This window comes from Lutjanus erythropterus, chromosome 9 (assembly GCF_056507025.1).
Source record: "Lutjanus erythropterus isolate fLutEry1 chromosome 9, fLutEry1.hap2, whole genome shotgun sequence".
Taxonomy (NCBI): domain Eukaryota; kingdom Metazoa; phylum Chordata; class Actinopteri; order Lutjaniformes; family Lutjanidae; genus Lutjanus; species Lutjanus erythropterus.
The window spans coordinates 22,094,409-22,108,505 of record NC_139325.1 but is presented as its reverse complement, the minus strand read 5'-3'; the positions used below and the strand labels follow the sequence as shown (position 1 = coordinate 22,108,505).

The window sequence follows — 14,097 nt, the reverse complement described above, 5'->3', positions numbered from 1 at the left end:
AATGGTGGTATATTATGACATATTTTGCTACCTTACATGACAGTGCATTACCTGTTTTAACAATAAAATATCCATATTAGTATTGATATTGGTGATCCTGGCCCTTGTATTACTTGTTATCAGATCAAAACCAAATTTTGTGGCATTGCACATCCCCAATAAAAACATACAACTGTGCTTATACTGACTGGTTTTTAAAGCTACTGTAAGAAATTTGGAGGCCCATGTGGACAGAAGCAGTAGTGTTTCCACTCCCAACAAAATATAACATCAAAAATAAAATAATCTAAAGAGAAATCTACTCCTGCTTCCTTTTAAGTGGCTAAGGTACGACTCTCTGTAACTTTCAAAATGCAATGTAATCATGTCATGTAATGTAAATGTATTAATAGGCTCATTTCATCTGATTTCAGATGAAACAATGACTGTTGTTAAGCATTACATTAATAGCACAGTGGTGCAGCAGTTAGCACTGTTGCCTCGCAGCAAGAAGGTCCTGAGTTTAAACCCCCCAGCCAACTGGGGGGCTGGGGGGTTTGCGGCTGGGGCAGGGCCTTTCTGTGTGGAGTTCTCTCTGGGTACTCTGGCTTCCTCCCACCGTCCATTAATTAGGTTATTTGGTGACTCTAAATTGTCCATGACTGTGAATGGTTGTCTGTCTCTATGTGTCAGACCTGTGATGAACTGGCGACTTGTCGAGGTTGTACCCCACCTCTCGTTCAGCTGCGATCAGCTTCAGCATCTGCAACCGTTAAAGGATAAGCGGTCCCAGACAATGAATGATAGGCATTAACAATAACTATACAGAAATAGCCAAGTATCTCACTGATGGTCTTGTTTGCTTATGTAGTCATATAGAAGCATCAGTATTAAATTGACACTGTTTCATAACCAGTGAAATGCTCCTTGTAGTAACTTTAATGACTGAAAATATTGTTACTATTCTGTTTGTTTGATGCTGAGTACCTTTGAAATACCTGCAGTGAAATGAAGGTTGCTGAACTGTAGTTGCTGGTCTTTGTATGGACATTCCCCCAGTGCATCAGTCAGAATGTATTCAGGAAGGATCCCAGCATTCATTCACTGTACCATATTCAATTTAGTTTAAGAAACAGCAATATAGTGGACACTTATCCACAGAAGACCTTTCTCACAGCAGTTATTTTATGAAATAGTAGTAAACACAGTAACAAAATAAAGTAAAGAAGAAACACAATAGTAAACACAGGTGTTACCAATGATACTAATTAAGGCTTTGCTCCATTCAGGTGAAACAGCGTCAGGGTGCTGCTATTGGACATGTTGACTTACTGGAAAAGCTGTTATACTAAATGGAACAGGCTCTTAATTAGTATCATTGGTGAGTAACACCTGCATTTACCCAATTATTTCATATCAATATGGCCATAAATCAGATCTGTAGGGAACTCACTTGGAATATTTCGCTGCCTGGTATTTGCATCACAATAAAAAGGTGAATGAAAGGAAAAGCTTGAATATGAAGAAACACATTTGTACTGATGATGATGAATATGATGTGATAAATCTAGAAAATGTTTATACCTGTTGAGAGAGGCCATACTGTTGCATATAGACAGTAGAATGCAAAGTTTGACGCTGGTACTGCAGAGTTGGGTGAGGTTTTTCTGGATGTTTGTCACAATGAACAAAACATTACTCACAGTCATTTGATACATGACCAATATAAAAAATATCAATTTTTGCAGCTTCATGCTTTAATGACATACCAGAGAGAAAATGTCAACACATCAAACTTTTGAGCCAAGCTGTCCTTTATAACCCTGCTAATACAGCTTATAACAACCATCACTGTCACCTCAAGTAGGGCTTCTTTTATGACTCTCACTTAATGTTTGATGATGAGTCTGCATTAAATGTCTTTTTTTTCCCCCATCAGTTTCTTTAAATGAAACATTACCACCACAGCTGAAAGGTAGCTATTAATATTTTATGTTTAGAACATTTTTTACAAAATATAAATACTTCACTATAGCCAAAATTGTACACAGCAGAAAATGTAAGCAAAAAATGCAATTCTTCAGCAAACAAAGTAGTGTTTAGTATTATGACTCCGTGCAACTTCAAGTCAACCAGTTATCAAAATAATAAACATGCAACTTAAAACATGCAAGTCAAAATATCATAAGTTAAATTAAATTCACCAAGAAAAGCAGTAAGAAAAAGCAAAACAAACACTTGTTGCGATGGCGACCACCTGTGCAAATTTCTTAAGATGAGTGAAGCTTTTCTGCCATCCTAAAAACAGGAGGAAAAAAAAGACATTATTTTTCATACAAGTAATGTTTGTGACTTCATTTTCCTAAAATACCACACTGAATTCAAAGATGTAAAACCACCCATAGTAAAGCATACAGTAAGACAATGAAAACTGTAGTTTTATACCAATGTGAAATACTAATTAGTGCTCAAATTTAAATCTGCATTCCATTCAAATCATAATCTAGATTTTCTCATTTGTTAGAATATCAAAAATGTTTGATAAAGACATACTGAGTTCAATTCATAAAAATAAACTTACATTTCCTCTTTTCCATCATTGCTCCTCGTTTCGTGAAGCTTTAGGTGCCCGAGATCTCTCTGTTAAGATAGTACAAAAACTTCATTCAGTTCAAAACAGCACTCATCATTATTTTGCCCATTTATTTTGACCACAATAAACTTGAATGCCAACATCCAACTTACTGCCTCAGTTAAGACTATAGGGTGCTCTGGCAAGAATTCCGGCCTCTTCCTGGCCTCTGGACAATTTGCCAGAGCGATTAAAAAATCTCTTGTGTAAGATATTCTGCCTACAAAAGACATACATTAAAAAACACTAGAGTAAATCACAATTCGGGAAAAATAACCACCATGCTTAAAGTAAACACATAAGCATTACTTTAAAAAATGTCCAGTTTTCAGGTGAGGAGAAATGTGTAAATTTCAATAGTCATTAAAGTACACTTCATGTCTTACCTTCTTTCTGTTTGTGCAGGTTGACAATCTTGAAGAACTGCTCTATGCCAACATTTGTCTATCAAGTGCAAAATTAGAAAATTCTTCTCTAAATCAACTGCTTAACAGGAAAATGGTTTATTTAAAGTCTATTCATGCAAAAATAATGCTAAGACTAAACGAGAGAATAGCTGAAATGAATGATTCGTCGTTGCAAAGAAAATTAATCAGAAACCATTTTGATAGTCATTTATCAGCCAAAACTGCCAAACACTATTTCAAGTTTTGAAATGTTATAATTTGCTGCTTTTCTGTTTCAAATCATTGCAAATTGAATGTATTTGGGTTTTAGAACTTTAAAGGGAAATTATGACAGGTATAATTCACAATTTTCTGACATTTATTAAATGGTTAATCTATAAAGCCACTAACTGTGAGTTGCAGTCGTCAGTGGTGGAGGAAGTATACAGATTACTGAGGTATTAATGCCACATACGTATAAGTAAAGAAAGTAAGTTAATTAAAAGTAAGTATAATCAGGAAAATGTACTTAGTACAGTATTAAGAGTTAAAGTAGGCAATGCAGGAAAATGTCCCGTTATTGTTAAAATATTATATATAATATCATTAAATTATTATTACCCATGCATAGTTTGTAAAAGTCCTGAAAATAGTGAGAAATGCCATCACAATTCCCCAGAGCCCAAAGTTAAATATCAAAATTATTATAAATAATCTAAAATAAAATTATTAAAATAGTTTGAAGAAAAGGCAGCAAACCTTCGTATTTTTGAAGCTGGTACCATGAAATGTTTTACATCATAGTTGCCAATTAATTTTCAGTCTACTTGTTTCAGCTGCATTTGTACATTTAGCACATTGTATATGCAAAAATCTTAACTTGTAAAGTAACTAGGTACTACATCTGTCACATAATAGTATAAAAGGTAGAAGTACAGTATTTTCTTCTAAAATGAAGTGGAGTAGAAGTAGGGAGAGGGATGAGATAAAAACAAACTCAAGTTAAGTACAAGTACCTGAAATATGTACTTAAGCAAACTCATTTAGTTACATTTTGTCACTGGCACTACCCAAAAATATTATCTTCTTTGGGATTTCTTACCTCTTGATCCACTTCCTCTATCAGTGCCTGTACACATGTAGCAGCATTTATATTGGGCCCTAAATGAAGTGACAGAATTCTGATGTGAGCAAGTTGATATGTTTGAACACAATAACTTTCAAACCAACACATTTAATCTATTCCTTTAAGTTAGATCAGCTGGTGCAGACTGCTTACCCATGTCAACATGGAGGCAGCGGCGCAGGGGTCTTGCAGGCTCCAGATGTTTTTGGAGGACTCTTCTTCTTGATACCTCCATTCTGGTTTCAGTAAGGTTCAAACATGTTTTAAACCTACTACACTATACAAGCCTTGATAATCATGTTTATACTGAGTGGTGCCGTATTACACAGGCAGACATAGCTAATATTTTGATTAGGGATGCACAATAATATTGCCACATCATCAGCATTGGACAATAAAGTCCTTAAATTGAAAAACTGGTATTGACCCAAAACGAATATTCCTGCTGATAAGATGACGGTTTAAGTATCATACAAAATGCAAGTATATCTATGGTTGAGGAGCCTTTCTAAGTGTCCAAAGCAGATAGGAAAGTTTCCCAATGTGGTCATGCAAGGAGGAGCCAAATTACATACCTTCAACACTACACATTTAATTGCAAATCTTAAGAGCCTTCATCCCAGTAATTTGATTTGTGAAGAGCAAAGAGAAACAGGCATCAGCTAAAAAACCTCTCAGTAGTAGTCTTCTAGTAGCCCAGTGAATGATGAACTTAATTGCCAACTGTTTTGATGATGACTAGAGTGACTTTTTAGTCTTAATTTGAATCCCAATGTGAATATTTTCTGGTTTCTTTACTCCTCTATGACAGCAATCTAAAGATCTTTTGGGTTTAGATAAAATAAGACATTTGAGGACATCATCGTCATCATCATCTTTGAGAAACAGTGATCACCATTTCTTGGCATTTTATGGATAAAAAAGCTTATTGATTGATCAATAATGAAAATAATACATTTTTAATTTGTTTTTAAAGGCAGGGGTTTCTATATAGTTAAAAACCAGTCTTCAGCTAATCTTTGCCAAATCATAGCAGACAGGTAAGATAGAAAAAAGTATTAGCTAATTAGTTAGATCATAAGTATCTTACATAATTTAACGGACAGCAATGTTAAGTTTCTTTAGTGGAAAGACATTTAACAGTCACTAGGGCTGCAACTAATGGTTATTTTCACTGTTCATTACTCTTTAGATTATTTTTATTGATTGATTGTTTGTTTGGTCTATAGAATGTCAGAAAATACTGAAAAATGTTAATAAAAATGTTATAATGGAGTAAAGAAACCAGAAAATATTCACATTTAAATTGCTAGAACAAAAGAATTCTTACATTTTTCTAATATATCACTCAAACTGATTATCAAAATAGTTGCCATTAATTTAATCATTGATTAAATGTTGCACCTCAAGTTGTTTGTCTATAAAATGTCTGAAAATGGTGAAAAATGTCACTCAGTGTTTCAGAAATGAGATGCTACATCACAAGGGGCTATCCTTCAATAAATTCCAAGTTTTAAAGGATAGTTCACCCAAAACTGAAAATTTGTTCATTATCTACTCACCCTCATGGTGACTGAGGGTCAGTTTTTGTTTAGTAGTCCACAAAGCACTGCTGGGGTTTCACAGGAAAACAGCGCTGCAGAATCTCCCTAACAATTGAAATGAATGGTGACCAGTTTTCAAATGTTAAAAAAACAAAAAAACAAAAACAGAATGAAAACATAAAATGCCTCCATATTATTAATCTACTGCAATCCAAGTCTCCTAAAGCCCCGACATGCCAAGTTGACTATAAATATTATTTATTTATGTTATATTCATTTACAGCATGTTTTTAGCCTGAATCTTGACTATAGATCCTTAGCTTGGAGCCACGTTCATGTGTAAATGGCATGTCGAGACTTAAGCAAACTTGGATTATGTCAGATGAGCAGTATATAGGCATTTTATCATTTCTTTCCAGTTGTTGTGATGTGTGAAAACTGATCACCATTCACTTACACTGTTTAGAAAATTCTGCAGTGCTGTTTTTCTGTGCACGTACAGCAGTGTTTTGTGAACAAATAAAATAAACCTGATCCTCAATTGGCATGGGAGTGATTAGATAATGACTAAATTTTCATTTTTGGGTGAACTGTCCCTTTAAAGCCAAATATGACGTTCTCAAATATCTTCTTTTATCCACAACCTAAAAATGCTCAGTTAATTATTATAAGAAAGCAGAAAATATTCACATTTCAAACGAATTAAAAATATTGATCCTTTTTCTGGAAAAATTACTCAAAATCGATTATCAAAATCGATGCCGATTAATTTAACAGCTGACAACAAATGGATTACTCATTGCAGCTCTGGCAGTTACTAACCAGGAATGCCCAGGTTGACAGTAGCATAACAGCTAACGTGATCAATTCAATACCCTATTAGCTTAAGTAGATTAGACTAACTGTAAACTAACTTGACGTAAATTAATAACTTAACACTTGTTGCAGAAAACAGTTTGCAACCCACTCTCTGCTTTGACTGAGCATTTTAAAAGCCTGTATCGAAAATAGGTGGAAATTTATTCTTGCCCATTACAAAGTGTTTAATGGCAGACATCTGTGTGAATCACGGACTGCATGACATAACGGCTAGCGGCTACCGTTAGCGGTTCTGATTAACGTTTGCGAACCACTGCCTTTTCACGGTCGTGACCGTGTCTAGTTGTCATACGTAGCTAGTACAATTTAACATTAGCTGACATTAACAAAATATGATTGTAACAGTAAAATAGTTTACATCAAGTGGAGGCAAAAGCGACTTCACAATGATGCCGAAGTTTGAAGTTATACGCACCCTTCCATCTGGATATTACCATAATTCTAGCTAGCGTTATTAACATTTTGCCCAGTAACTCAAGCTGCATAGGAGTCCTCAGCCTAGTCGTGTTACTGTACAAAGGAGACATTGGGTTTAATTATTCACCTGTACTTCCAACAAAATGCCCCCAGTCAGCGTGGTTTTCTGCCTGCTCACTTCACCGGTGACATGCTAGTCACAGCAAAACCATAACTTCCGGTGAACAACTTTCAAAGTAAGTTTTTTTGCGTGAGTACTATTAGGACAGAAATTCTAATTTTTTGATTTATTACCTCACAAATGAAATGCCTACATTTTTTTTTTTTTTTTTTTTTTACTTTTTTTAATAGTTAAGTTTTACTCTGTTCATTCAATTTTAATGTGTTGTTACTTATTTTGTTTTTGTAAAGTCAAACTTTCAAAATAAAATATTTATTAATATATAAGGTTAATGTGACTAACAGCTGACTGTTCAGGAAATGGCTGATGAATTTTGCCCAAGTGAACAGATAGCGCTTGTATTTTATACTGTAAATTGCAAATTGCAATGTGGCTGTCTTTGATATCTCTGTGAATGTATGAACATATGTCATTGTGAAGGTGTGGCCAGAAGTGATGCCTAATCTTTATATACAACATATATAAAACTCATTAAAAAGTATACTTGAATGACAGACTCCTGCTGTGAGGTAATTTTTGGACCTATCTGAGTCCAAGCTCTTAAGGGCTTTCAGAAACTGCAATAGGAAGATGTAAAATAAAACTGTAACTCCCAGCAGTGCTTATACACCAGATAAATTAAAGCACCTAAATCTACTATAGTCTCAAGTGTCAGTAAGAGTTAAATTTGGTTTAGTTTTGTTTTTTTTATCACCCCAAATAATAATCATGTATATTCAATCATTTATCAAAATTGTTATATGGCCTACTGCAATACTCAAATCACAGGAGATGCAATATTTGTTAAAAGATGAACACCATTTTAGATTAAATATTGTCATGCTGCAGAGATGCCCTGGCCTACACATCATTCTACAGACTTAACAAAACATCCATTTGGTACAGCTTCCTGCAAAACGTTTTTCACTGAAAATAACAATAATAAAAATGATCATTCCCACTAGTGTTACATTCATATCACTGTATTTTCACCTTCAAACTCTATCTCACTGGTAGCCCAAAAGGTAAAACACCTGTCGTTAGTGTTAGAGGCTAGAGGCAAGCTTGGCACTTCAAACACAGTTTCTCATAGTAGTCAGTCTGACTCTTCTTCCTTTTGAACTGCTGGATTTTCTAAAAAGGATAATACTACACACCATGGCTTACTATTCAATCCTGAATACAGAAAACCTCTAGGGTATCCCAGGAATACATCTTAAAAGTTATGATAGAAGAATTTTAATTGGTGATTAATGGGCACTTTATACACATAAGGCTGATGTCATTAAGTAAAATTTGTTTGTACTTTAAGTGACAGATATGTGAAGAAAACAGACAATTCAAAGGTATGTGTTTTTATAATAAAAAACACTTCACAATATACACAGACAGCAAAATGAAATGTACATATATCTTTCCACAGTGTCACAAGGTGAATTAAACAAAAATATTCAATCAGAAAACCAAAATCTTACCATTTCACTTTAAGATGAGCGTTGCATACAAAACCTGTTTAGTCAACAGATAACACTGCCTAATCACAAAATGTATTTCTCAATGCAGTTCTGAAAAAAAAAAAAAAAAAAACTATATAGCTAAATTCACAATCATATAAAGCCATGCCACATTAATCAAAAATCAAAAGAAAAGGCAATTGCTTCCCTTAAAAGCGACAGTTCACCAATATCAAACACATATCGTCCTCCTAACTGTGGTGCTATTCATCAGTCTAAATAGTTTTGGTGTTAGTTGCTGAGTTTTGGAGATATCGGCAGTAGGGATGTCTGACTTTTCTCAAACTGAATTGGACTGAAGGGTTGTAAACTCCAATAGCAAGGTCTCTTTCCAGAAATCATGACCCACTTTCTCAAGATACACAACCACAACCATTGTTGTGAGCAGTTACACAATGGAACCATTTTCTTTCTAAAGTAGAATCCACCAGAACTACTTACTTTCTGCAGTAGAATCAACTGGAAGTACTTTCTTCTTTGCTAGACAGAAAGCTATTCGTACATGAAACTGCTCACAACAAGGGTTGTGGACTATCTTGAGTACTCACATAATGATTTCTGGAAAGAGACATTGCTGCTGAGTTTGTCAAATGCATTTTTTTTAGCATTTTGAGCACCACAAGCTGAATGCCATCGTGTGCAGCCAATATCTCAAAAACTCAGCAACTCATACAAGAACAATTTAGATGAATAAACAGCACTACAGATAAAAGGAAAAATGTATATTTTTGATGTTGGGCTGAACTGTCCCTTTAAATCAACTTTGCTTCAATCAACATGTATTATGTCCAAACAATACTGCAAGAGCACTTTTACACAAGTAGTAGCTGAATTTTTCTTGGACCTATTGGTCTTCCACTCAATTCCTCGATTGCTGTTAACGCCTCCTGACGGGACTCAAACACTGCTGTTGCAGAGCCTTTAGGTTTTCCACTCTGATCATACTGCAGGGAGATGGATCCAGGGATAATGCGATACCCATAGCAAAAGTCATAGATTTCTTCACTTCTGATTTGGAATGGCAAGTTAACAAGCTGTACACAGGTGGGACCATCAAAGTGCTGCGCTGAGGGAGCAAAGCCACCACGAACGCCATTACCTCTGTCTTGTGGAGCATATTGGTCTACTGCATAGGGCTCATGTACATTAGTCATTTGCATATTACCATCACGGGGCATCCTTAAGTCAGGGTACTCAGCATCACCAGGGCGATAAGATGCCTCACTGCTTCTGCCTGAGTACTGCTCCTCTCTTGGCAGTGGCTCTTGCACCAATGGTAGATCAACACCCAACTGCCGCATCTGAGCACGTGAAATGCATTTCAGTATGACTTCCGACCCAAGAAACCTTTGTCCATTCAGAGAGAGTGCACTCGTAGCCTCTGACTCAGACTGGAAGAGAACCAAAGCCTCCCCAACCCCAGCACCTTTATGGTCACGCAGCACAAACACCTTGTCCTCCGTGATATTAAACCCAAGGAAAAAGTCCATAATCTCAACTTTGCGTACATCAAACGGCAGGTTCCGCACAAACAAACATGTCTTCTCAGAGTCATAAGCATCTCTAGGGTAAGATGGAGGCCTCTCCTGTAACCTTTCTGAATTTCCAGGAGATCTGTTACCCATGCTCTGAGATTCCAGAAGGGTGATCATTTTTTCTCTTGAAATTGGACGTGTTGTAACCCAACGATTGAGAAACAACCGCTTTTCATTACTTAAGGCATCACAGTAGTCACGTAGACTCTTGAACAGCACAAATGTGGATCTTGTTCTTCTCCCATCACTGCCAATTAAGTGCAGAATCTGGTCATCCTCGAGCTTTGCGTTGCGAAAGAGGTTTTTTATGTGTTCTTTTTCTGCTGCATAGGACAGATTTTCCAACAGGACACAGTACTCATCATCAGGAGGTGCTATGGACCTCTGAGCAAAAGGTGACGGTGATCTGGCACGATGCTGTGGATTCCTTTGATGGCGAACAGGTGATCTGTCCCTCTCAAAGTTGTCGCCTGTGTTGCCAGTCATTGACACTTGACCAGTAGCCCGGCGCCAGTGTTGTGCTGTTGTTGTGCAAACCTCCACATACCTTGACCCAATGTATCTCCTATCCCTCTTCAGGCCTTCATATGCATCCTCTCTTGTGGCAAATTTGACCAGACCTTTCCCATTCTTTTGACCACGTTCATTTTTCAACAAGACCATTTCATCAATAAGTAAACCACTGAAAAAGTCCTGAACTTCTGCTTCAGTCACAGAGAAAGGCATTCCTTTCAGAAACACAACCAAGAGGTCATCTGGGTTTGAAGCCCTCTGGTGCTGGGGAGGAGGACTATGACCCGATCTGCTACCCGATCTCCTCCCCATCTCATGCTCGACAGATCTTCTAGCATGTCTTGCATTATCTTCAAGTCTCCTCTTTTGATCTAGCTCAACATTTTTTGTGCTCCTTTCAAGGATGTTCTGCATCTCTGTTTTACTACTTAGTAGTAATGTAACAGGTGCGCCCTTAATGAAACCCCCTGAGCGTGTCATGGCTCTTCTTGCATCTTCATCTGAAGCAAAGATAATGAAAGCTTCCTCTAGCTCCCCACCAATTATATGCACCCCTCCATCTGGAATTCTGAGGCCAGAGAAGAACTTGCGAATATCTTCAGAGCCTGCTGTAATCGTCAGTCCCAGTAAGCGGATGACAACCGCCATGCTGAAGCACAAACAACAGCACCTGTAGACAGAAGGGTATAGAACAACATTATTGCCAACAGAGCATCTGTAGCTCTGCGTCAATTTCCTGGCATTCCAATATAGGACCTCTGAACTAGAACAGCAATGTAAGACAAAGGACACCATTATGAACAACTATGCCCACAACAGCCACTTTCAAAACAGACAAGTTCCAATAGATGATGTTTACAATTCAACATATACTGTAGCTCATGATCTGGAGTAAAACATCTCACCACATAATATCAATATAAGCATCTGACTTTTGTTACATGACAGCTAGACTAATGAAGCCAAATATTAACTACAAACCACTTTCCAAACAATTCCTACCTAAATCTTGCTCACTGTATTAAATCAAGATCCACGCAAGACACTTCATCACACAACCTCATTATTACTCACCAACACCAATGGCACAGCTGTCACCATTCATTAAAAAATACCAGCAGATGCTGGCTTAAAAAGAACAATATGACATCATTTCAAAATACACTAGGCAACACCATCTATCATTTACCCTAACCCTAGATCAATTTTATTAGACCAGTATAATCAACCATGCCTTTGTTGGAAAAACATATCTTAAATTCTTGTTAAAAATGTTGCGCTTACCCCACACAAAATCTTTGGTTAACTATTAAAAATCATATGTAATTCAATAAATGTAGTAAATTTTACTAGTGGTGGTTATTTCAAAGGCCATTTCTATAATAAACCAACATAGCTAATACAGTTGTAGTTCGGAAGGCTGGAGGCTAATAGACTGAAAATGTGTCACCACCCAGAAGTCCGCAGGAGACTGACCATAGCCATCATTTCACATTTATGACCTTTCCCCAACATTAATGCTGCATCCAGGTGTCGTGCTTCAAAATGGTAGGTCAAAATGTTTCCAGGTTTACCACCATGCATATCAGCTTATTCAGGCAACACAGTGACAATAACTCCGGGGTCGAGTACTTTTCCGATGCATTTGAGGGGGCCTTCAGAAACAAACAGGCTTGTTGATCAATCATAAATTCAGATTTAAAATGCAGACTCAGAAAAGGCAGTTCTTCAACTGGGATCATATCGACAAAGAATTTCTATTCAATATAGTCTACCAGCACCAGCTACAATCCAACAAAAGCAGTTCTATATCTGTTACTCAGAACCACAAGCTGAAAAGCACCAAAAGGAACAAAACTGATCTCTGAACAAAAAATACTTGCTTACCAGAAGCCAAGATGGTCAAACCAGTGTGTGGCTACAGCCCACCCATCTGTGCCTTTCAAAAACAAAAGTATCACAGCATGGTTAAGAACAACTCCAGTGGTTTGGCATGTTCACGCTAAATAACTAGCTACCTGCTTACACCCTCTGTTAATGGCTGTTATTAAAATAGTTGGCAACTAATTGATTAATCATTGCAGTTACACACTTCACTCAACCCGAATAACTGGACTAAAACGAAGAAACAGACAAACAGTATTTAACTATATAACATATAAATAATAGTCAGCAACAGGCATTTTCCAATACTCAATGCTATTGAAGCAATCTGATCAATACCATAAAAGTACCAAAGTTTCGTAACCATCATTAACCGCAAGGTGATTCTCCATTACTGTGAATTGGCTGCTTGGTTCCAGACCGTTGAACTAAACATGCATGGGGTGAAAGCAAATAGATACTCAGCTTCATTATAAGTCCATAAAATGGCTACACATATCCATCAGATACTACACTGTAATGCACCAGAAAGTTGGTAAAAGACAGTCCCAGTTGCTCTGGACCGCAAGTGACACAAAACCAACAAAAAAGACAAGTATAATTTCCGGTATGTGCACACATACTTGACTAATACAGCTAATTCTGGTTCATACACGACCTCGTACTGTGGTAAACACAAAACCGCCTTATCTAACCCCGCCTTTGTCTCTAGAAGCAAACCCTGAGCAGCTTGGGTTAGCTTTCACAGACAGCTTACTTCAAATAACGATCAGTCCCACGATAAATTTACCACATGTCAGTAAGGGAAAAGGGGAGGCAATAGTTGGTTACTAACCCAAATGGTCATCCACGTAGTTAAATCCACTCTTAGGGCTTTAATATACAGACAGTGACACCATGTCATAGCTCACGACAACACGCGGCTATCTTTCGCTATTAATGGGCAGACATTTCATCGGCAACCGCAGCGTTACGTGACAAACCAAACACCTTCTTTAATTATTGTAACATTGTGCTTAATTTAACTTACGTAGTCCCTTAACTATGACTTCGCAAACGCCCTTTGCGTCCAAACAAAGTTCAGTAAAATGTCAAAGCTAAACTTCCGTTAGCTGTATAGCTAGCAAGGCCACTAGCCTTGTCGTTAGCTCAGTGGGCGGCCCACGGTAAACTGCGCCAATTACAAAGCATTCTTTATTAATCACACCACAATATAACTACCTAACCCAGAGCAAAACTTACACAGTGGACAAGCACTGATTCTCGTTAAAAATCGAGAAGAGCGAATAGATTCAGATCAAGATCAGCTCCGGGTCTCGTCTCGTCTCGTCTTGTCTTGTAGAGAGATCCTTCGCCTTACTTCTTCTTCTTCTTCTTCACCTCTAACGGAGAGCTGCAAACCAATGTGACCGGTGTATGCTAAACACCGCCACCTACTGCATCGGAGTGGGTAAAGCATAACTTAATGAAGAGTTTTAAGATAAATTCTAAAGATTTAAATAAGGCCTTTCATACCTGTAATTGTAAT

General features: G+C 37.1%; 2 protein-coding genes across 3 annotated transcripts; both read right to left on the bottom strand.

Annotated features, from left to right (window-relative positions):
- Positions 1–1,711: 1,711 nt before the first annotated feature.
- gra (granulito) lies at positions 1,712–7,208 on the bottom strand. Of its 2 annotated transcripts, none has more exons than XM_084726593.1 (7): positions 7,091–7,208; positions 4,277–4,359; positions 4,100–4,158; positions 2,998–3,055; positions 2,725–2,831; positions 2,561–2,619; positions 1,712–2,277 (listed from the first exon to the last, which is right to left on the bottom strand). In XM_084726593.1, the coding sequence occupies exons 2-7, from the start codon at positions 4,356–4,358 to the stop codon at positions 2,250–2,252; spliced, it is 393 nt and encodes a 130-aa protein (XP_084582719.1). In that variant the 5' UTR covers position 4,359; positions 7,091–7,208; the 3' UTR covers positions 1,712–2,249. The 2 variants fall into 2 exon arrangements, with proteins under 2 accessions (XP_084582719.1, XP_084582717.1); XM_084726591.1 differs by lacking the exon at positions 7,091–7,208 and adding an exon at positions 6,962–7,076.
- A 1,681-nt stretch (positions 7,209–8,889) lies between these two features.
- On the bottom strand, positions 8,890–13,948 carry rbm12bb (RNA binding motif protein 12Bb). The gene is made up of 2 exons (XM_084726590.1): positions 13,812–13,948; positions 8,890–11,355 (listed from the first exon to the last, which is right to left on the bottom strand). Exon 2 carries the CDS (start codon positions 11,331–11,333, stop codon positions 9,450–9,452), a length of 1,884 nt encoding a protein of 627 aa, XP_084582716.1. The 5' UTR covers positions 11,334–11,355; positions 13,812–13,948; the 3' UTR covers positions 8,890–9,449.
- Between the last annotated feature and the right edge of the window lie 149 nt (positions 13,949–14,097).